This window comes from Ranitomeya imitator, chromosome 9 (genome assembly GCF_032444005.1).
Source record: "Ranitomeya imitator isolate aRanImi1 chromosome 9, aRanImi1.pri, whole genome shotgun sequence".
Lineage (NCBI taxonomy): Eukaryota > Metazoa > Chordata > Amphibia > Anura > Dendrobatidae > Ranitomeya > Ranitomeya imitator.
In genome coordinates, this window is record NC_091290.1 from 50,780,288 (window position 1) to 50,802,274 (window position 21,987).

The 21,987-nt window shown below is 42.3% G+C and overlaps 1 protein-coding gene across 3 annotated transcripts in view; it reads left to right on the forward strand.

Annotated features, from left to right (window-relative positions):
• The window catches only part of PKP3 (plakophilin 3), a 95,160-nt gene that overhangs the window by 19,554 nt on the left and 53,619 nt on the right, over nucleotides 1–21,987 (forward strand). The window contains exon 2 of one of the 3 annotated variants that reach the window (XM_069740366.1): nucleotides 16,516–16,681. In XM_069740366.1, coding sequence (XP_069596467.1) covers nucleotides 16,516–16,681 — 166 coding nt within the window. Of the gene's footprint in view, nucleotides 1–15,980; nucleotides 16,682–21,987 lie in introns of those variants that run through there. The other 2 variants (XM_069740368.1, XM_069740367.1) reach the window with 2 other exon arrangements.

The following is a 21,987-nucleotide window of genomic DNA, read 5'->3' on the forward strand; positions in this document are numbered from 1 at the left end:
AAAAATCCAGAAAATCACATTGTCTGTTTTTTTTATCATTTTTTTTTTTGCATATTATGGTGGAAAATAAGTATTTGGTCAGAAACAAACAATCAAGATTTCTGGCTCTCACAGACCTGTAACTTCTTCTTTAAGAGTCTCCTCTTTCCTCCACTCATTACCTGTAGTAATGGCACCTGTTTAAACTTGTTATCAGTATAAAAAGACACCTGTGCACACCCTCAAACAGTCTGACTCCAAACTACACTATGGTGAAGACCAAAGAGCTGTCAAAGGACACCAGAAACAAAATTGTAGCCCTGCACCAGGCTGGGAAGACTGAATCTGCAATAGCCAACCAGCTTGGAGTGAAGAAATCAACAGTGGGAGCAATAATTAGAAAATGGAAGACATACAAGACCACTGATAATCTCCCTCGATCTGAGGCTCCACGCAAAATCCCACCCCGTGGGGTCAGAATGATCACAAGAACGGTGAGCAAAAATCCCAGAACCACGCGGGGGGACCTCGTGAATGAACTGCAGAGAGCTGGGACCAATGTAACAAGGCCTACCATAAGTAACACACTACGCCACCATGGACTCAGATCCTGCAGTGCCAGACGTGTCCCACTGCTTAAGCCATTACATGTCCGGGCCCGTCTGAAGTTTGTTAGAGAGCATTTGGATGATCCAGAGGAGTTTTGGGAGAATGTCCTATGGTCTGATGAAACCAAACTGGAACTGTTTGGTAGAAACACAACTTGTCGTGTTTGGAGGAAAAAGAATACTGAGTTGCATCCATCAAACACCATACCTACTGTAAAGCATGATGGTGGAAACACCATGCTTTGGGGCTGTTTCTCTACAAAGGGGCCAGGACGACTGATCCGGGTACATGAAAGAATGAATGGGCCATGTATCGTGAGATTTTGAGTGCAAACCTCCTTCCATCAGCAAGGGCATTGAAGATGAAACGTGGCTGGGTCTTTCAACATGACAATGATCCAAAGCACACCGCCAGGGCAACGAAGGAGTGGCTTCGTAAGAAGCATTTCAAGGTCCTGGAGTGGCCTAGCCAGTCTCCAGATCTCAACCCTATAGAAAACCTTTGGAGGGAGTTGAAAGTCCGTGTTGCCAAGCGAAAAGCCAAAAACATCACTGCTCTAGAGGAGATCTGCATGGAGGAATGGGCCAACATACCAACAACAGTGTGTGGCAACCTTGTGAAGACTTACAGAAAACGTTTGACCTCTGTCATTGCCAACAAAGGATATATTACAAAGTATTGAGATGAAATTTTGTTTCTGACCAAATACTTATTTTCCACCATAATATGCAAATAAAATGTTAAAAAAACAGACAATGTGATTTTCTGGATTTTTTTTCTCAGTTTGTCTCCCATAGTTGAGGTCTACCTATGATGTAAATTACAGACGCCTCTCATCTTTTTAAGTGGTGGAACTTGCACTATTGCTGACTGACTAAATACTCTTTTGCCCCACTGTATCTTTACTGTGTCCATTCAAGGCACTTTTGACAGTGGAGAGAGGGTTAGCATGGGCACCTTGATTAGTCTTCAGCTACATAGCCACATACATCACAAGCTGTGATGTGATGTGTATTCTGATACATTTCTATCATAGCCATTATTAACTTTTCAAGAAATTTCTGCTACTCACATAGTCTGTAGTCCAATCTTTCTCCTTTGTGAATTTCATTCATTCCAGGAACAACCCACAAGATGAACTGTTCGCATGCTGCCCAAAGCAGGGCTCACATGTGATTTAGCCTTTGTTATGTTCTGGCCAAAAAAAACAAAAAACATTTGGCGATCAAATATGCATCAAAAAATCTGCACCATGAAGAGAATGCGATAATGCATCTTATACATGTCACAGTTGACAGAAGCCTCTGTCATGAGAAAATCAATGATTTTCCCTTCAGTTGTCAGTAGTTTTAGGAATAACATCCATTTAGGTGTACAGAAAGGTAGAGGAGCCTAGAGGTGGGGGAATCGATTCGCTTATCAACATACTGTTGGCCATGCCAACATTCAGTGGCCGCTGCACACATCTCAGCATTCCTGGTAGTGCCAAGAATGCTGGGACATAAGCGGAGATTGGCAGAGCTCCTATCCAGCCGTCACAAAGTACTGACATGGCTGATGCATCAGAGTCCTGAAAATTGATTCTTCCCTCTCTAATAAGCACTACTTTATTGGTTTAATAAAAAGTGTACATCTTAATATTTTCTGTATAAGAGCTCATCCACACGACCGATTTTCTCAGACGAGTGATATCCATGGTTTTCACGGATAGCACTCGTATTTATGATATTCTATGGGGCTGTGCACGTCCAATTTTTTTCCTCAGAGACACTGCAAATTTATGGGTCCGTTAAAAAAAATCTGATCACACTCAGATGACATGATTTTTTTTTTTCTCACCACTTTTGAGTAAAACTGATGCCACTCTGATCAAACTGAGTAGAATAATTGGACCGATTTTCTTGGATGTGGAGAAGACTGTCATGTGACAGTACCCTAAGGCCATGTTCAGTATTTGGTCACTTCTAGTGATGAGCGAGTGTACTCGTTGCTCGGGTTTTCCAGAGCACGCTCGGGTGGTCTCCGAGTATTTGTAACTGCTCGGAGATTTGGTTTTCCTTGCCTCAGCTGCATGATTTACAGCTGCTAGTCAGCCTGAGTACATGTGGGGGTTGCCTGGTTGCTAGGGAATCCCCACATGTAATCAAGCTGTCTAGTAGCCATAAATCATGCAGCTGAGGCAAGGAAAACCAAATCTCCGAGCAGTTACAAATACTTGGAGATCACCCGAGCAACAAGTATACTTGCTCATCACTAGTCAGTACTTGTAAGCCAAAATCTGGAGTGCAGCAATCAGAGGAAAAGTATAATAAAAACACATCAACACTTCTATAGTTATTACCCTGGTTTTGGCTTACAAATACTGTATGTGTGAACGTGGCCTAATAGTGTCACTACATAAACATGCATCTATGTTGTTTCTGTTTTCCACTCCCACGTCAATATTTTGACTTGCTGAACGACGGAGACAAGTCCTATTCTGAATCGATTTTGCAAAACAAACCTCACCCAAGGGAAAATATCATGAAAAAAATGGATAGAACATTGATGGTATCCTAGCTGCAGCACTTTACTCTCCGTGTTTCAATGACTGGATGCTAGAAGAAACTTGTGAAATCTCCATGAGTTCCCCCCCCCCCCCCATTTTGAAAACTTGTAGCACACTAATGGTAAAAATGGATACATTGATGAAACACTGATGACAATCTGATCCAGCACACTGATGGAAAAATGATAATTACTTACCAGTAATTTACCGTAATTATCCTGAAACTCATGACAGCACCTGAGAAAGTAGGAGATGCACCTATTACTGGACAGGAAGCCAAGAGCTCAAAATAAAAAAGGCAACTCCCACTTCCTCCTTCACTGTGGTTTCCAGGACGTTAAGTAGGAGTCAACCAAATTAGGATCTTACATCTTAAGAAATCCCCGGAATATCATAGTTCAATGGATAGTGCTTCAGAAAAGGAAGATTGTGAAAGTCTTAGTCATGACCTTGATTGAACGATATCAATGCACCAATAAAAAAAGCGCCAACATGGGTATAAATAGAATTACCGTAACTTCACATATACGTATGGTTGGTTTTGTTCCTCGGATTTTATTTAGATATTCTGTACTCAAAAACCCTTACAAACAAGTGAAATGTATAGAAGCTGGTAATAAGACTTAGCATGTTAACGGAAGCAGAAGTTTAAGTGACTTAAGGACCCTGGTAACCTTAACAAGGCCTTGACTAGGGTTTCTACCCCAATATTGTTGACCTTTTCCATTGAAGGCCCCCTCAAGGCTAGATGTTGACCACACGACCCTTCTAGTGTCCATGATCATCTGATGACTCAATATCTACCCACCACTATGTGATTAAGTGTAGGTTGGCATTCTGGGATGCACAAACGGTTTCCAGAAACCAGCAGGAATATTTAGTACTTTATTATAATCTAAGATATATAGGCAAAAGGTGCACTCTAGCTGTATCTAGAATATAAAGCGGGTGCAAAACCTAGTCCACAAATATATATAACAAAAAGAAAGAAAAAGAATGGACTAAACAAGGTCTGCACAACCATATGATATGAAAAATATAACACGACATTTTATTGAACACCACAACAATAAACATAAAAACACTTAAAATACAGCAATGTGTAAAACACCCCTATACATTCAAATAGGTATGCAGCAATAACATAGAAAAATCCACCTATAATCTACTATAAACATACATATCCTAACCAATATATGGACGCCCTAAGCAGCAAGACAATAGATATGGTGCTACATATGTACAATAAGGCGAAGGACCCTAAAGGAGCCAATGTAATACCCACTTCACCAAATGGTGAATAGATAAATGGTGAGTCAATATACCTAGAGTAGCATAAGAGAACACATATGTGCTTGGAGCTATTGACACATAGGTGTCTAGGTACAGCTGTTAGAATACAGCATATGTAGAATGTAGCCCAAAACAAAGAAAATCAGGACGCCCCTACTCATGGAAAAAGCGGCATTACACCATCAAATACTCAGCTAGATCTGAAGTAGAGTAGGAGAAAGTCCATAAGCCAAAAGGCTAAGATGTCGCTGCAGATACGTGTGTCATAAGTGACTGGCAGGTAGCATGGAAGGGGTGTAAAGAGAAGCCCCACGCGTATCGCCGCCGCAGCGGCTTCGTCAGGGGAAGTGGGGTATGTGGTGAACCACATGCGTGTAAATAGAGGCTACAATTAATGAAATGCCATACCGGTGTGTTGCTCCCAAGAGGGAGAGGGGCGGCGAACGTATCGTGCAGCCGCACGTATAGGGAGAGGAGGGATCAAGATGAAATCAACGGAGGCCTCCGTGGGACAAAAGTTCATGCATGCGCAAACGCGGTTCACACAGAGAGACGCGCTGCGCATGCTCCAGGCATATATAGATCACACAGTAGGGACAGAGAGCCGGGGAGAGCCGAGCTGCGTCAGCGCTGGGCATAAGAAGCCCATATACTAGGGACGGGGGACCGGAGAGTACACACAAAGACCCAAAGGAAAAAGGGACAAAAGAATAGGGGAAATGCACATACGGAGGATCGATAGCAAGTGGTTCCTATGGAGTAAAAGAAATGTTAGATACACAATATCATGCAATGTACGTTACAGAAATATCTCCAATTAAAGGGGATCCATCCGCATTGGACCCAGACAAAAAGGCTCAGAAAACAAAAGAACTCATCTGTACACTCTGGACATGGAGAAAAAAGCACAATAAAATGCTGAAAAAATATATATATTTAAATTATTAACATAAATCACATGAGTCCAGAGAGGCTCCAAAGGCCCACCAGTACACGAAATAGGAAGCCCCATTTGCCCTGCCAGGTGTGAGCATCGATAAGGCCAATGTTCCCTTTCCATTCCATATTCTGGCCGGACAACTTGGTCTAGGGTTCCAGAAAAAGCTACACCACATAAATGTTCTTCGTTTTTTCCTCCTGAGTTCTGAAAATATAAAGAGAGTCTATTCATGGTGCAGCAAGGGGGAGGAACAGGTCATGTACAGAAGAGGCCCACTGATCCATTTGTAGTAATGATGAAGAATTGTCCGATTCCAATTAGTCAGATCCTGGTCCAGCACCTCATGTGCGGCATGTGCCAATAGCCACATTCTCATAAATGGGAGAAATCCCCTAGTCAAATGGCTTCGATTTATGGCAGGAGTAGATCATACATGTCCAACCACAGAGTGTAGGAGAAAACGAGGTAAGTCGACCCTCGTCTTGATGCCAGGCTGTATAGTGCCGAAGGGCGGACCCGCACCCAATGGGTAACTGGAAACAAGAAAAAGGGGGAAGAGAGAAGAAGGGGGAGTCTTAAATATCACAAACCAATATAAAAACAATAACAAAAAAGAACGAAAAGATCACTCAATGGATAAATTAACCCAAAAACCCCGTAAAAAGGAGTTCTTCATTTAAGCCCGAAGGGGCTACTGATTGAAGTAGAAAGATCCATCTAGACTCGATTTGCAAAAGATGTTTACGTTTATCTCCCCCTCTCTCATTGGGTGCAAGTTTTTGCAAACCCACCACCTCCAAATTGGACGAGGAGCCCCCATGTTTGGTCAAAAAATGTTCAGCTACCGGAGTGAGGGCCCTGCCATTTCTCCGGTCCGATGCCGCTAAGTGAATTGTAGAGACGTGTTTCTGGGCTCGCTTCCTTAATTCTTGGGTGGTCTGTCCGACATAAACCATCCTACAAGGACAGATGAGGGCGTAAACTACATCCCTAGTTCTACAGTTAATATATGTCCTAATGGGATGTTTACTGAGAAGGACAGGATGCACAAAAATGACACGAGTCGGAGCCATGTGGGGACAAATGTTGCAATCCCCACATGGGAAAGATCCCCTCAGGGTGATGCCTCTATTCAGTTTCACCGTAGGTCTTTGTAAGTGACTCCTACTAAGGAGGTCCCTGAGGTTGGGTGCCCGTCTAGCTGTTAACAGGGGTCTATTACTCGTGATCTCTGAAGTCTGTGTATCAGCACGAAGAATCTGCCAGTGTTTGGAAAAAATGTCACTGACCTGTTTCCAGTTACTGTTGAAATCAGTAATAAATCTGGTCTGTGACTCCTGGCTCTGTCTTTTAGAAGATAAAAGAGAATTCTGGTCCTGTCCCCTCGCTCTTTGATAGGCTGTAGAGATGACACGTCGAGGGTAACCCCTGTGTCAAAATCGATCCGAAAGCTCACGGGCCTGGGTCGAAAAGTCACAATCAAGGGTGCAGTTACGCCTGACGCGTAAAAATTGTCCTGTGGGTACACCCACCTTTGTGTGCCATGGATGGAAGCTGGAGAATTCCAGGAGCGCGTTTGTTGCCGTGGGTTTTCGGTAAAGATTCGTCGCCAGATGTTGTTCGTGTTGAAAGATCCTCAGATCCAAAAAGGTGATGTCGCTAGCAGAGATGAAATATGTAAGGAAGATATTGTGAGGATTAGAATTTAGAGTATCAAAGAATACGATACACTCCTCCTTAGTACCGTCCAGACCATGAAGACATCATCTATGAAACGATACCAGGCGTGTACGTGGGCAGCGAAAAGTGGAGAGGAATAAACAAATTTATCCTCCCTCCAGCCTAAAAAGGTGTTAGCATAGGCTGGTGCACACTTCGCGCCCATCGCCACGCCTGATCGTTGTAAATAGTGGACCCTATCAAAAAGAAAAAAGTTATGATGGAGAAGAAAAGACATTAGATCGAGGAGAAACGAGTCATGGCCCCTATCCGTAGATTGCTTCTTATCCAGAAAATAAGCTATCGCCTCCAACCCGTCCTTGTGGTCAATGTTCGAATAAAGTGATTCTACATCACAAGTAACAAGTAGGAAATTTGTGGGGAGTGTAACCCGACCACAGATGTCAATAAAGTGTGAAGAATCACGGACAAACGAAGGGAGAGATGAGGCAATAGGCTGGAGAAAGAAGTCCAAGTACTCACCTGCTCTTTCGCACATGCTGCCGACGCTGGACACAATAGGCCTACCAGGGGGCCTTGAGCTGTCTTTATGAATTTTCGGCAGCATGTAGAATGTTGCTGTTACTGGATTGGCCACCCACAGGTACTGTTTCTCTTGCGGGGATATGATAGCCAGCTGTGAAGCTCTGCATAGTAGTTTTTCAAATTTAGAGAGAAAGATAGAGGTAGGGTCAGAGGGAAGCTTTTGATAGTATTGCACGTTATTTAACTGACGTCTTGCCTCAGCCTCATAAAGTTGAATAGACCACAAAACCACATTGCCCCCTTTATCCGCCTCTTTGATGGTGAACTCCCTGTTGTTTTGTAGGGCAGTGAGGGCACGTTTTTCCTCTAAACTCAAATTAGATGGACCACCTACCCGGATAGGCATCGCCATGATGTCTTGCTTAACCACCTCGAAAAAAATCTTGATGGCCGGTACCAGGGAGAAAGATGGAGTTTTGAGTGACTTGTTCCGATATGGAAACCTCCTTCTGTTGGAGCCTGACTCATTCTCCTCTAATAGCTCCAATAGATCCTGAAATGTTTGACGTTCGTCCATAGGAATAGTCTGTAGAATATCGGGTCTTCTGTACATGACCTGGAAGGTTAACTTTCTGCAAAACAAATATATATCTTTTATAAGAGTAAACTTATCTGCAACACATGTGGGGACAAAAGATAAACCCTTCTGGAGCACGGACAATTCAAAAGGTGTAAGGACATGTTTAGAAAGGTTTATAACCTGTAGTGTTACTGGACCAGATGTAGATACAGGTACAGACGTATCTTGATGGCCAGTCACCACGTCCTCTACTTCCGCCTGGTGGCATATTTGTGGCGAAGGGGTGTAACCCTTGTGCCGCGAGAATCGTTTTGTTGCGTTTTTTGTGTTTCCCCCCCTGTCTGGTCCGTGATCGACCTCGCTCCCGGCGGAGGACAAAAAAAAATCGCTGGAACTCTTCCCTAGATGAAAGTGTCGGGGCTGATAAAGGGGGGTTACTCCTATTGAATTTAGGCCGACGGGCATTGCCCATGTGTCTCCATTTGTACGCCATCCCCTGTTCAAAATCAGCTTTATCCCTCTGGAATTTTTTGCTTTTACGTTGTATGATTTCGGTTTCATATTTATCAAGAGTGTCCTTTAATTTGTTCTTAAAAGGTGTAACAAGACCCTCCTCGAAACCCGCCAATTTAGTCTCCAGCTCTTTAATTGAGACCTTAGTGGAGGAAAATAGCGTTCTGTCGTGCTCAAGTAGCAAATTAATCAAAATACCCGAGCACCGAGTGAGTCCCTGTTCCCAAAGCTGTTTGAAAGCATCAGAGGGCTACCAGGCTGGGAAAATGGATATACGGAGACCCCTTGGAATAAAACCAGATGTAATATACTCCTCCAAACTCCTCATGTTCCACCAGAGCCTAACACCTGTCTTGTGGGCCCTGGTCAAATCAGAACAAAGTGCCGAGAAATTATTGTCCATATGGGGTACAACAACCCCTGCCGTCCCAAAAACACTAGAGGACTTGGCCAACCACGCCGCCTCCCTAGCCTCCCAATCCATGATAACAACCACCGGTATAAAGGCAACTACAGATATAGAAAATATATACAGTGGGGCAAAAAAGTATTTAGTCAGTCAACAATAGTGCAAGTTCCACCACTTAAAAAGATGAGAGGCGTCTGTAATTTACATCATAGGTAGACCTCAACTATGGGAGACAAACTGAGAAAAAAAAATCCAGAAAATCACATTGTCTGTTTTTTTATCATTTTTTTTGCATATTATGGTGGAAAATAAGTATTTGGTCAGAAACAAACAATCAAGATTTCTGGCTCTCACAGACCTGTAACTTCTTCTTTAAGAGTCTCCTCTTTCCTCCACTCATTACCTGTAGTAATGGCACCTGTTTAAACTTGTTATCAGTATAAAAAGACACTTGTGCACACCCTCAAACAGTCTGACTCCAAACTCCACTATGGTGAAGACCAAAGAGCTGTCAAAGGACACCAGAAACAAAATTGTAGCCCTGCACCAGGCTGGGAAGACTGAATCTGCAATAGCCAACCAGCTTGGAGTGAAGAAATCAACAGTGGGAGCAATAATTAGAAAATAGAAGACATACAAGACCACTGATAATCTCCCTCGATCTGGGGCTCCACGCAAAATCCCACCCCGTTGGGTCAGAATGATCACAAGAACGGTGAGCAAAAATCCCAGAACCACGCGGGGGGACCTAGTGAATGAACTGCAGAGAGCTGGGACCAATGTAACAAGGCCTACCATAAGTAACACACTACACCACCATGGACTCAGATCCTGCAGTGCCAGACGTGTCCCACTGCTTAAGCCAGTACATGTCCGGGCCCGTCTGAAGTTTGCTAGAGCGCATTTGGATGATCCAGAGGAGTTTTGGGAGAATGTCCTATGGTCTGATGAAACCAAACTGGAACTGTTTGGTAGAAACACAACTTGTCGTGTTTGGAGGAAAAAGAATACTGAGTTGCATCCATCAAACACCATACCTACTGTAAAGCATGGTGGTGGAAACATCATGCTTTGGGGCTGTTTCTCTGCAAAGGGGCCAGGACGACTGATCCGGGTACATGAAAGAATGAATGGCGCCATGTATCGTGAGATTTTGAGTGCAAACCTCCTTCCATCAGCAAGGGCATTGAAGATGAAACGTGGCTGGGTCTTTCAACATGACAATGATCCAAAGCACACCGCCAGGGCAACGAAGGAGTGGCTTCGTAAGAAGCATTTCAAGGTCCTGGAGTGGCCTAGCCAGTCTCCAGATCTCAACCCTATAGAAAACCTTTGGAGGGAGTTGAAAGTCCTTGTTGCCAAGCAAAAAGCCAAAAACATCACTGCTCTAGAGGAGATCTGCATGGAGGAATGGGCCAACATACCAACAACAGTGTGTGGCAACCCTGTGAAGACGTACAGAAAACGTTTGACCTCTGTCATTGCCAACAAAGGATATATTACAAAGTATTGTGATGAAATTTTGTTTCTGACCAAATACTTATTTTCCACCATAATATGCAAATAAAATGTTAAAAAAAACAGACAATGTGATTTTCTGGATTTTTTTTTCTCATAGTTGAGGTCTACCTATGATGTAAATTACAGACGCCTCTCATCTTTTTAAGAGGTGGAACTTGCACTATTGCTGACTGACTAAATACTTTTTTGCCCCACTGTATAAAATGACAGCACCACCATAGATAGATGTGTGCAACCCTTAAGAGAACGCCCTGGAACACAGGGCTAAACAACTAACGTAAGATATATAGGCAAAGGGTGCACTCTAGCTGTATCTAGAATATAAAGCGGGTGCCAAACCTAGTCCACAAATATATATAACAAAAAGAAAGAAAAAGAATGGACTAAACAAGGTCTGCACAACCATATGATATGAAAAATATAACACGACATTTTATTGAACACCACAACAATGACTGGATGCTAGAAGAAACTTGTGAAATCTCCATGAGTTCCCCACCCCACCCCCCATTTTGAAAACTTGTAGCACACTAATGGTAAAAATGGATACATTGATGAAACACTGATGACAATCTGATCCAGCACACTGATGGAAAAATGATAATTACTTACCAGTAATTTGCCGTAATTATCCTGAAACTCATGACAGCACCTGAGAAAGTAGGAGATGCACCTATTACTGGACAGGAAGCCAAGAGCTCAAAATAAAAAAGGCAACTCCCACTTCCTCCTTCACTGTGGTTTCCAGGACGTTAAGTAGGAGTCAACCAAATTAGGATCTTACATCTTAAGAAATCCCCGGAATATCATAGTTCAATGGATAGTGCTTCAGAAAAGGAAGATTGTGAAAGTCTTAGTCATGACCTTGATTGAACGATATCAATGCACCAATAAAAAAAGCGCCAACAAAGGTATAAATAGAATTACCGTAACTTCACATATACGTATGGTTGGTTATGTTCCTCGGATTTTATTTAGATATTCTGTACTCAAAAACCCTTACAAACAAGTGAAATGTATAGAAGCTGGTAATAAGACTTAGCATGTTAACGGAAGCAGAAGTTTAAATGACTTAAGGACCCTGGTAACCTTAACAAGGCCTTGACTAGGGTTTCTACCCCAATATTGTTGACCTTTTCCATTGAAGGCCCCCTCAAGGCTAGATGTTGACCACACGACCCTTCTAGTGTCCATGATCATCTGATGACTCAATATCTACCCACCACTATGTGATTAAGTGTAGGTTGGCATTCTGGGATGCACAAAGGGGTTCCAGAAACCAGCAGGAATATTTAGTACTTTATTATAATCTGACTTTAACAATCTTATTTTTGTTTATTTATCCCCTTGTGCCCTCTGGGGTGTAACATTACGTTCTCCTAAGAAATGTATTTAAGCCAAAACGGACACCTATAGTTCGAGATTAATATCTTGGGGAATTTCTGGTTACTGCATCACAGCCACGTACAAAAAGTTAATACGACTAGAACAGGCAAAAGACAGACAAAGAAAATCCTAGACATACGGTGACAGGTTATTCCACAACTATGCAGCATCCCAAACCTTCAGGCAGGCCCAACACCAGATATGAAGAGGCATGGCACATAAGATCATACCCCAGGTGACTAACCCCACATAATACAAGAGACTCTGCCCGAGTCGGCAGGCCAAACACACAAGACCTGAGGCCAGACACGGGTCTACAAGCTCAACCCACACGATCTGAGGGCAGACATGAGTCAGCAGGCCCCACACGCAGGATATGCGGCCAAACATTCGGCGGCAGGCTCAACACACTAGCCACAAAGTCAGACCTGAGGCAGCAGGTTCACTACACAAGCCATGAAGCCAGCCAGGCTGTAGGCTACACACAGGTTGGAGGACCCACAACCAGGCTACAACCAATACACCCAGTCCAAGATGTGTGAGAATTAGTGATGAGCGAGTATACTCGGTACTCGAGATTTTCCGAGCACGCGCGGGGGTCCTCAGAGTATTTGTAAGTACTCGGAGATTGAGTTTTCAGCGCCGCAGCTGAATGATTTACATCTGTTAGCCAGCATAAGTACATGTGGGGGTACTTAATGCTATTTTTTTCACTAAGGTTGCTATAGAACACGCTATGGTGTACCATAATTCATGGCTGCTCCCGCCGTGTGCTTAAGGCTCCTACATCCAAAGGACAGGAAACCACATTGAAGTAGGAAGTGGGAGTTGCCTTTTTATTTTGTGCACTTGTGGAAGATCCTACACTCTCAGGTGCTGTCACGAGAGAGGCGAAAACAAACTTTTTTTTTTTTTTTACAGACAAAAAAACCCCCTTACATGTGAATTCAGCCTTTAGGCGTCATTCAAATGGACCTGTGTTCTATCCATGTTTTCCACATATTGAACATGAACCCATTGTAATCTGCAGGGCTGTTCAAATGTTTGTGTTTTTTTTTGGGGGGGGGGGTTTACACACCATGTGTCAACAGAAAAATGTTCCGTTTTTGATCCAAGTGATAGATCAAAATTACCTATATAATTCTGTGGATCCGAGAAAATCAATGACATCCATGCGTAATCCATGTGCTGTTGGTTTTTAACTTCGATAGGAGAAGCTCTGGATTTTTTTTTTCCATTTTCCTTATGAGAAAATCAGTGAGGAAAAACTGAAACACGGACTAAACTCTGATGAAAATAGGATCCAAAACACTAAAGAAAATGAGACGTTATTTTGAGTACCAGCAAACGTACTGACAACTGAATGAAGCCTAAGGCCGGGGTCACACTTGCGAGTTCAATGCGAGAAGCTCGCGCATCAATACCCGACACTGCCGCCAGCACTCGGGACCGGCTGCATGTATTACTATGATGCTGAATGCTCTGGTCCTGAGTGCCAGCGTCAGTGCCGGGTATTGATGCGCGAGTTTCTTGTATTGAACTCGCAAGTGTGACCCCGGCCTTAGGCAAGGAACAGACAGCTGTGTTTTTGGTCAACGTGCATTTCGTGTGAAAAACTTGTTTCTTTATTGTAGCAAATACAAAATTTAGGGAGCTTTGGCTCACAAAACTGCAGCAATATTAAAAAAAAAAAGAAAGAAAAACATTGGATTCACGCGCGGTCACATTTCTGGAGTCACTTTATAAGTCTAGAGTGCATTATGAAACGCTACACATTAAGCCGTGTTTTTGGAGGGCAGGTCAGAGGAACATCTTCGAGTGTTTTTTTCTTTTTTAAAAATGTAAAATGCGCCGCTAGGGCGTTTTCTTTCTGGGATTAATCTCATAAGCTTCTCTAAAAGACTTGAAAAATGACAGAACAAAATGCATATTTATATGAAAAGAAAGGTACAGTAGTTAAATGTTTGAAAGAAAATTTAAAAGGTATGGTAGAAGTTTACTATTGCATCTACATTCGTTTTTTGTTGTTTGTTTGTATTTTGCTTTTTTTTTTTTTTTTAAAGTTCCAAAATTTGGTGTATGGCTTATTTTCACAAACATTTTGAAACTTTTTACTCTTTTTCCCTTACTTTTCTAAAAACTGGGTGGGACTTAGGGGCATGAATAGCCACAGCACAACCATTTTACCATCGTTTCCACAAAAAAACCAGTCTTAGCGCTCATTCAGATGTCCGTGATGATCGGTCCGATGTCAGATCGCAATGCACAGACTTGCCGAATACTCTAGCCAGTGAATTGTTCACTACTGTATATTTTTTCCCTTTTTTTTTAGTTAAAAAAAAAAATATGCAGGTTGTTTAGGCTAAGTTCCCACAATGATTATTGGTGTGTATGATGTTGCAGTTTTTGTGCAGCATGTCGGCATCAGTTAGCTAATTTTGATTGAGGTTTTTTTTTATTGTGCTTTTGTGGCCGTTTTTATCAGAGTTTTGATGCTTCATTTTTTGTCTCTTCTTGGTGTGGCATGCTTTAGATAAAGATGTTTGTTTTTCTATAATTTCCGGTATTTGGTTTTGACAACATTTCTTGATACGGTCGTGTGCAGATTAAATACATATTTGAACCGTTTCCTCAGTGGAAATACACTAAGGTCTTTTTACCTGAGGATTTTCCATATCTAATGCAAGTCAATGGGGATAAAATAAAGCTTACACTCACCTCCCGAGCCAACGACATTCTAGCGTTATCGGCACTCACGGTCCCGGGTCTACCGTGCCCAGCACATAATCATTGCCGGCGTCATTGTCTCTGCCTTCGTATGGATTGAACATGAACAGGAAGTCCCCTCCATCTTCAATTCCTACGAAGGCGGGGTCAATGACGCCAGTGCTTCTTGGGTGCCGGGCACCACGTCGTGTCATGAAATCGCACTAGAGCCCCGGGACCACGAGTGCCAACACCGGCACGGGAGGTGAGTATAAGCTTTTTTTTATTTTATCGAGGACAAAACATTTAGATCAAGAAGGGGTTGTCCTAGTAGTGGAAAACCCCTTTCATCCCTGACACACCAACAAGAGCCAAAAATTGCAGCATCAAAAACACACGTAAAAATGCAAGTAACGCAATTTACAAAATGGATGCAAAAATGGTGCAACTTCAAAAACTCACAAATGTAAAGGTCTCAGTTCATTATTTTATTCGCGCTTTTGCCTAGTTTTTCCCGTTTTACTTTGGCTTTCCATTTGCTTCTTATTCTTCTTTAAATTTTCACTTTTTTACAGCCTATTTTACGTTTCCCGTTGTTTTTGTTTTTTTTAGATTTGTCATGGTCAGATGTTTTCGGCTGATTCTTGTGACTTTTCAAAAGGTCACTTTTTTTTTTTTGCCCAAAAACACTCAAGTCCCCCTCTGCAGCGATGTTATGAATCCCTTAAATTTTTGCATCGATTTAGTAGAAAAGATTATAAACAAAAATAAAGCGCATTTTTTATTTAGCACCCTTTTGAAGAATTTGGCTCAAAAATTGTTGATTAATTTCGCAAGACAAAAAAAAAAAGGAAATTGACCTGGGGAAAAAAAAAATCCAAATGTTGACTTGGGCCTGATGTTTTAGTTTCTGCTTTTTTCATGTATACTTGGGGGTCAGTGACCTTTTTTTGGGAAAAAAATAAAACCCAGCATTCTTTAGATTAAAAAAAAAAAATACTGGGCAGAAAATAATTGTAAAAAAAAACCAACAAAGCTGTAAGAGCCCTTAAAAAGTGTACATTTAACCCATTACTGGATACGTTGCTGTACTTAAAAAAATATATATACTGTCGAGAAGAGTGTAGTCTTTACCATAGACCATACATGTGATTTGGACAGGGCCCCATTGGCTTTTCTGCCAAGATAAGGGGTCCAGGAGTTGCTATGGTGCTTTTCAGCAAGGGGTTGGGAAAGGGAGGAAGATTCCTTTCGGACACTGAGAGGGGGATGTTACATTCCTGTATGGAGTGAGGTGTGAGGCAGCCAGAGTGCAAGGACAGAGCATGTACAGCCTTGTGTGTGTGCTTCTTGGAGACATCTTAGGGCTTCCAAGGTGCATGGCCAGGTGTGAGGGATCTGCAGAACATACACAGGTGTGAAGGAGACAGAGGCTGCGAATAATCTAGGGACAAAAGGATATTGTAGGAGAACAGGGACAGAGTGACAGCAGGATAAGTATTAGGTCACAGGGCGGAGTAGAGAGAAGCAGGGACAGGTAGGAGTGCTGAGGTAATGGCAGGGTGGGGCATGGAAGTAGAGACAGGCTGAGAAGGTGGAGAGGAGGCCACTGAGAAGCCATAGACCGTGTAAAGCTTAGGATTGGAATCAGTCTAGGAGGGGGTCCTCTTCGACAGGTGGAGGAGAGTGCCACCCATAGCATACAGGTGGGGCGCCTACGGTGAGCCGGACGCGGAGTATAGCCAGGTTCGAAGTGTGGGAGATTGCACTTCCACCCACAAAGATTGAAAATGCAGGATGGTCACTTCCTTATGTCGGCCCTGCAGCCAAACAACGATATCACCTCATTGGCGTTGCCGACGGACTCCCAACTGGACCGGAGACTGCGCGACGAGAGCCTGGAGCTACGCAATGCTCGAGTTCAGGAACAAGTCCGGGCGCGGATGATGCAAAAGGGACAGAGCTCATCAAGGAGCAACGCCAGTTATGGAGGTAAGGGCACTTCTACATGTTATAAAACCCAAAAACGAATGATCCCGATTATCCATGTCGCCTTGTTTGGACGTGAACGTTGAGCTCTCACTGGCATGAATAAGGCTAGGCTGACCGCCCGAGGCTATCCTACACATGACAACCTCCAGTTAGTTACCACACGTCAATATACTAAAAAGCAAACCTCAACACCTGGTCAATAAGGTGCCCAAGGCGAGTTTATTTTTTCCACTTTTGTCGGTTGCAATGCTTCTATATTCCTCTTCCATTCGTGGGTCGGCATCCCTAGAAAAGCCAAGTGATACCCAATATTTAACACCCAACTTTAATAAGGCTCTGAATGTCAAATCTACCCCATCATGCGGCATTAGAGAATCTGTGGATGTATTAATGCATTGCCAAATTTCCCATTTGGGAACCCGGAAAAGTTGGGTTGCGACCCTCGCAGGATCTAGAATGACGACCATATTGGTTGTCACCCAGCTTTGCCAAAAGCAGATTAGTAGATGGAAATCTCAACGTGAAATGTAGAAGTTTGGTAACTTATTGATACATCTCATAACTTTTCCAATGTAACAAACGATTAGAATGTTGAACAATGTAACGAGATATGGATACAGATACAGATTAGATTTATCTTTATGCTCTTATTGACTTTTGTAGGATGAGTGGCTCCCCTGTCGGTGAGGGACTTTCGGGTGTTCCGCATAACGCCGTCCCATTACTCACAGGGCAGTGTGTGCTTGTACACAGTGCACATCAATCAATTACTTCATCCCTTAATTATGGATTCCTCTCCTACAACTTCCTGAGGATCCTAATAAAAATTAGACGTTGTGATTTTTTTTTTTTTTTAAAGATTTGTCGCATTACTCAGCCCTGATCCTTTGTGCTTGTTGGGAGGTTTTATGGCATTCATCTCTCCGCTTCTGTGTCAGCCCTGGCCTTGTGATAAAGTGTCCCAATGCACAAAGCTTAAAGGGTCCTAAAGGCTGATCTGACAAAGGAGATGCTAGTACATGGGCACTGATATAGATGAAAAGGGGATGTCCAATATTGGAAAAACATGGCTGCTCCCTTCCCAATATGTCACCACAGCTCTTATTTCGTGTGCTTCACTCAATTCACTAAACTAGAGCTGCAATACCAGATGCAACCTGTGGACAAGAGCGGCGCTGTTTTTAGCAGACTGTAGCCATGTTGTTGTAATCCTGGGCAACCTCTATAACATTGGGGCCCTGGATCTTCAGGTTAGACTTCTAGTGACCTCGGAATAGGTCTTAGTGTTCATTTTGAAAATTACCCATGTCAAGTACTGGGGTATCCGTTACCTTTGGCTGCTGGTTGGGAACACCATAGTCAATAATTTGACCATCTGGTAACTTTGATTAACGGGGTTGTCCAGGATTATAAAAGGGATCTGCATTTTATTTCTCTAAAGATGGGGAGTTTTTGAAAAACGTTTATCTGTCTCTTTTTTCTGAGCTCAGACCACATCAAAGTTGAATGTGCAGGGAAGCAAAGATGGTGCAAAATCTGTAATGAAACCCAGTAGTAAAAATGATTTTTAGCCCAATTGCATACATTTAAGTGAGAAAAAAAAAATTGCAGGCACAATTCTTGGGGAATTGAGGAAATAGTATGTGTAAAAAAAAAAAAAAAAAAAAAAAAAATGTATATATATATATATATATATATATATATATATATATATATATATATATATATATATATATATATATATATATATTTTTTTTTTTTCATCTTATTGATATATTTGTTTATTTACACACACACACTTTGTTTCCTGGACTCCCCATAAATTGAGCCTGCGATTTTTTTTTTTTTTTTTTTTTTTTAAATAATAATTATATATTAGAATTTTTCTAATCCTGTATGAACCCGTTAATAAAATCTTGATAAATGGTTGTCATGTTACTAATTATTGGATGCCAAAGTGGATGTACACTGAAGATGGCATAAGAGCGTGCACAGATGCCAGCCGGCTGCGCTCAGTATGATGCAATGTGTGCAGTCCATAGTACAGAGTCTCAAGGTCCCTGCAAAGTTGTATCTAGTCATTGGAAGCATGGGGCTGTTGCTTTCATATGTTAAGATTTTCCCCTCTCCCCAAAAGCATATATTACTTATCCACTGCGTGCTGATGGTATTACCCCAGGAAACCCACCGATCAACAAAACAGAGACCACCCTGTCCAAGCCAGGATCCTGTAGCTGAGGAGGAGACTGAATGGAGCAGTGGTCATGTACAATCTGATTGTTATTGACTCTCTGCCCAAACTCTGATCAGGGAGAATCACAGCACAGGTGCGGAGAAGATGGAGAACAAGACTTCTCCATTCTGTGACTCTGTAGAAATCAGACTGCACTCAGATGTCATCCAATTGCAGTCTGATTTTTTTTTTTTCCCACGCGCCCATACACACGAATGGGTGAGTGGCATCCCATTTGCACTGCATGCTGCAATATGTTTTTCTCATGCCGAATCTGTATAAGAAAAAAAAAATGCAGATCAGCACTGCCCCATGGTATAACATTTGTCTGTGTGCTGCCCGATTAAAACATCGCACAGCACTCGTCCGATGTATACGAGCCCCATCGGTGATAAATGCTTCAAGTTATAATATTCCTATAACATGCTGATTATCTGTCTGTAAATCTAGGTGTGTGACTTGTGGTACTGCAAGTCCCAAGTAACCAATAACCTCCCAAGATATATCAACTCCACTTTCCTGGATCAACAATTTAGTTTTGAAGCAGTCTTTTCATACTACATTTCATATTGAGGAAAGAGTCATTTTAGCATGAAGACTACACTTAAGTCTTTTTTGCTGATTTAATTTTTTTGGCTCTTCAAAAAACTCAGCAAAAAGACTCGTTGTGAACACACCTTTTGGGCCAAGTTCACATGTTGAATATTTGGTCAGTTTTTTACCTCAGTATTTGTAAGCCAAAACCAGGAGTGGAACAATCAGAGGAAAAGTATAATAGAAACATATGCACCACTTCTGTATTTATCACCCACTCCTGGTTTTGGCTACAAATACTGAGGTAAAAAAATCACCAAATATTCAACTTGTGCCCGTGGCCTTATACAACAGAATGTCCTCAGTTCTAAACAGCACATTTTTGCATTTCCTTCTGACTCACAATTTTTTTTTAATTCAAATGTGCATGACACTTTGGTGAATTACAACCCTCATCGTCCAGTATCAGACGGAGTTCATGTTGGTTTATAGTGGAGTATATCTGGATGAATCATCCGCCAGTCTCTGACTACTGTGTGACATTGGGTGGCGTGGGGGACACATTTGGCAAGCGCTCCTGCTTCCCCTGTGCATGGAGAAGCTCTGGCCCATTACTCATGGACATGGCGTAGTACACATTCCTGCAGTTTTATAGCTAGTGACTTGTGGCCCTCGGGCTGGGACGGGTGTGCGATCCCTCCCTGTTCTGTTGTCGCTGTTATAAGGGCGTGTACATGCTTTTCGCCTTGGTGTTGAATTTCGGATGCTATGTGTATAGACCTGTAGTAGTCATTATGAGTAGGACGAGGCAATACAAGGCGGATATAGCCACGTCTGTGCGGTGTCACCCTACTACGCCTATGTGAGATTAAGGCCTCTTTTCCACTTGCGAGAAAAACGGACGAGTGCAATCCGATAAAAAATCAGATTGCACTCAGACCAATGTTATTCAATAGGTGACATTCCATTTTTTTTTCCTCAGCTGAAGTCGGACTGAGAAAAAAATCGCAGCATGCTGTGACCATCCACCTCTCGTGTCTCCCCTTTTCCTCATAGTTTGTAAGCTTGCGAGCAGGGCCCTCACTCCTCCTGGTATCTGTTTTGAACTGTGATCTCTGTTATGCTGTAATGTCTATTGTCTGTACAAGTCCCCTCTATAATTTGTAAAGCGCTGCGGAATATGTTGGCGCTATATAAATAAAAATTATTATTATTATATTATTATTTGCTGCGATTTGCTGCGAGTCTCGGACGAGACTGGCCAATGCAAGTCAATGGGGGCGAGAAAAAAAAAAAGAAGCATGGAATACGGACCATCCGTATTCCATCCGTTTTTTACAGATACCTTACCATTCTGTGGCATAGAACGCTGTAAATAGTCCTGTAAATGACTGTATAAAAATAGTTGCAGAGAAAAAAAACGGATTGCATTCGGATGTCATACGGATGTAAAATGGATGGTGCGATTAAAAAATCGCATTGAACTCGCATGAAAAAAAGCATACTTTTTCATCCCTTTTTTTCGGTCCAGATTACGGACCGTTTTTTTTTTTCTCTCAAGTGGAAAAGAGGCCTAACAAGGTGGAAATTCTTTAGGTTTATGGTGATCAGCATTTACTTTATTATCTGACCTACTTAAGATGCCCTTTATCTGAGTAGGCCTTGTTTCCACCTTCTTAGGTTCTACCATGGTGCCACCTATCCTATAAAGATGTGAAAATGGAGCCCATAGTATTATTGGATCATTTGACATTCATCTGGCACATCAGTTGTAAGGGTCGGGTCAGAAAACGTGTTGCATATTTCGATACGGCTCAGCATGTGTTGCGACTGTGAGAGACGTGCAGCCGCGAAGACACGAACGTATTATTAAATCACGCCGAAGACATTCTGTAGCATCCAAGCATGCTCGGATAACGCCTTATCCCATCACCAATGACAACTGATGCTGTTTTGACGTTAGTTGAAGGACAACATCTTGACATGGATGACCCGAACATCTGGAAACCTGGCCTTATGTTTTGAATGTGTACGTAACAGCAATCATAACAAAAACTCATATTGGGAATGGTAGAGGAAACCTTGGCCCACATTTATTAGTGCAGTCTAAAGGTACGGGTTTTCCACAGCAGAAAAATCGGCACCAAATTGCGCTTATTTTGTTGTTGAATTTGATACCACTTATCCCCACATTTCACCCTTTGGACTGCAAACCAATCACGAAACGCATTGTCCTAATGAATCATCATAATAAAGACGTTGAACTTTATCTTCAGTCTCAATAGCGCTTCTTTTGACAGCGATTCTACTTTTTCTTTTTTCTCACATTTTCGTTATGTCAACACCGAACTCTTACTTTAGAACATTTGTTTGCACCTGTAAACTATCCCAACTAACTTGTTTGGAGACCGAGCAAACGTATCTCATAAGTAGCTACCCAATAAGTCAATGTTTGACCTTTTTACTGAGTCTTGCAAAATGATCAGGGGAAAAATGGAAATGTTTAAGAATTCGTATAAATGGGAGAGTCACAGGTCCC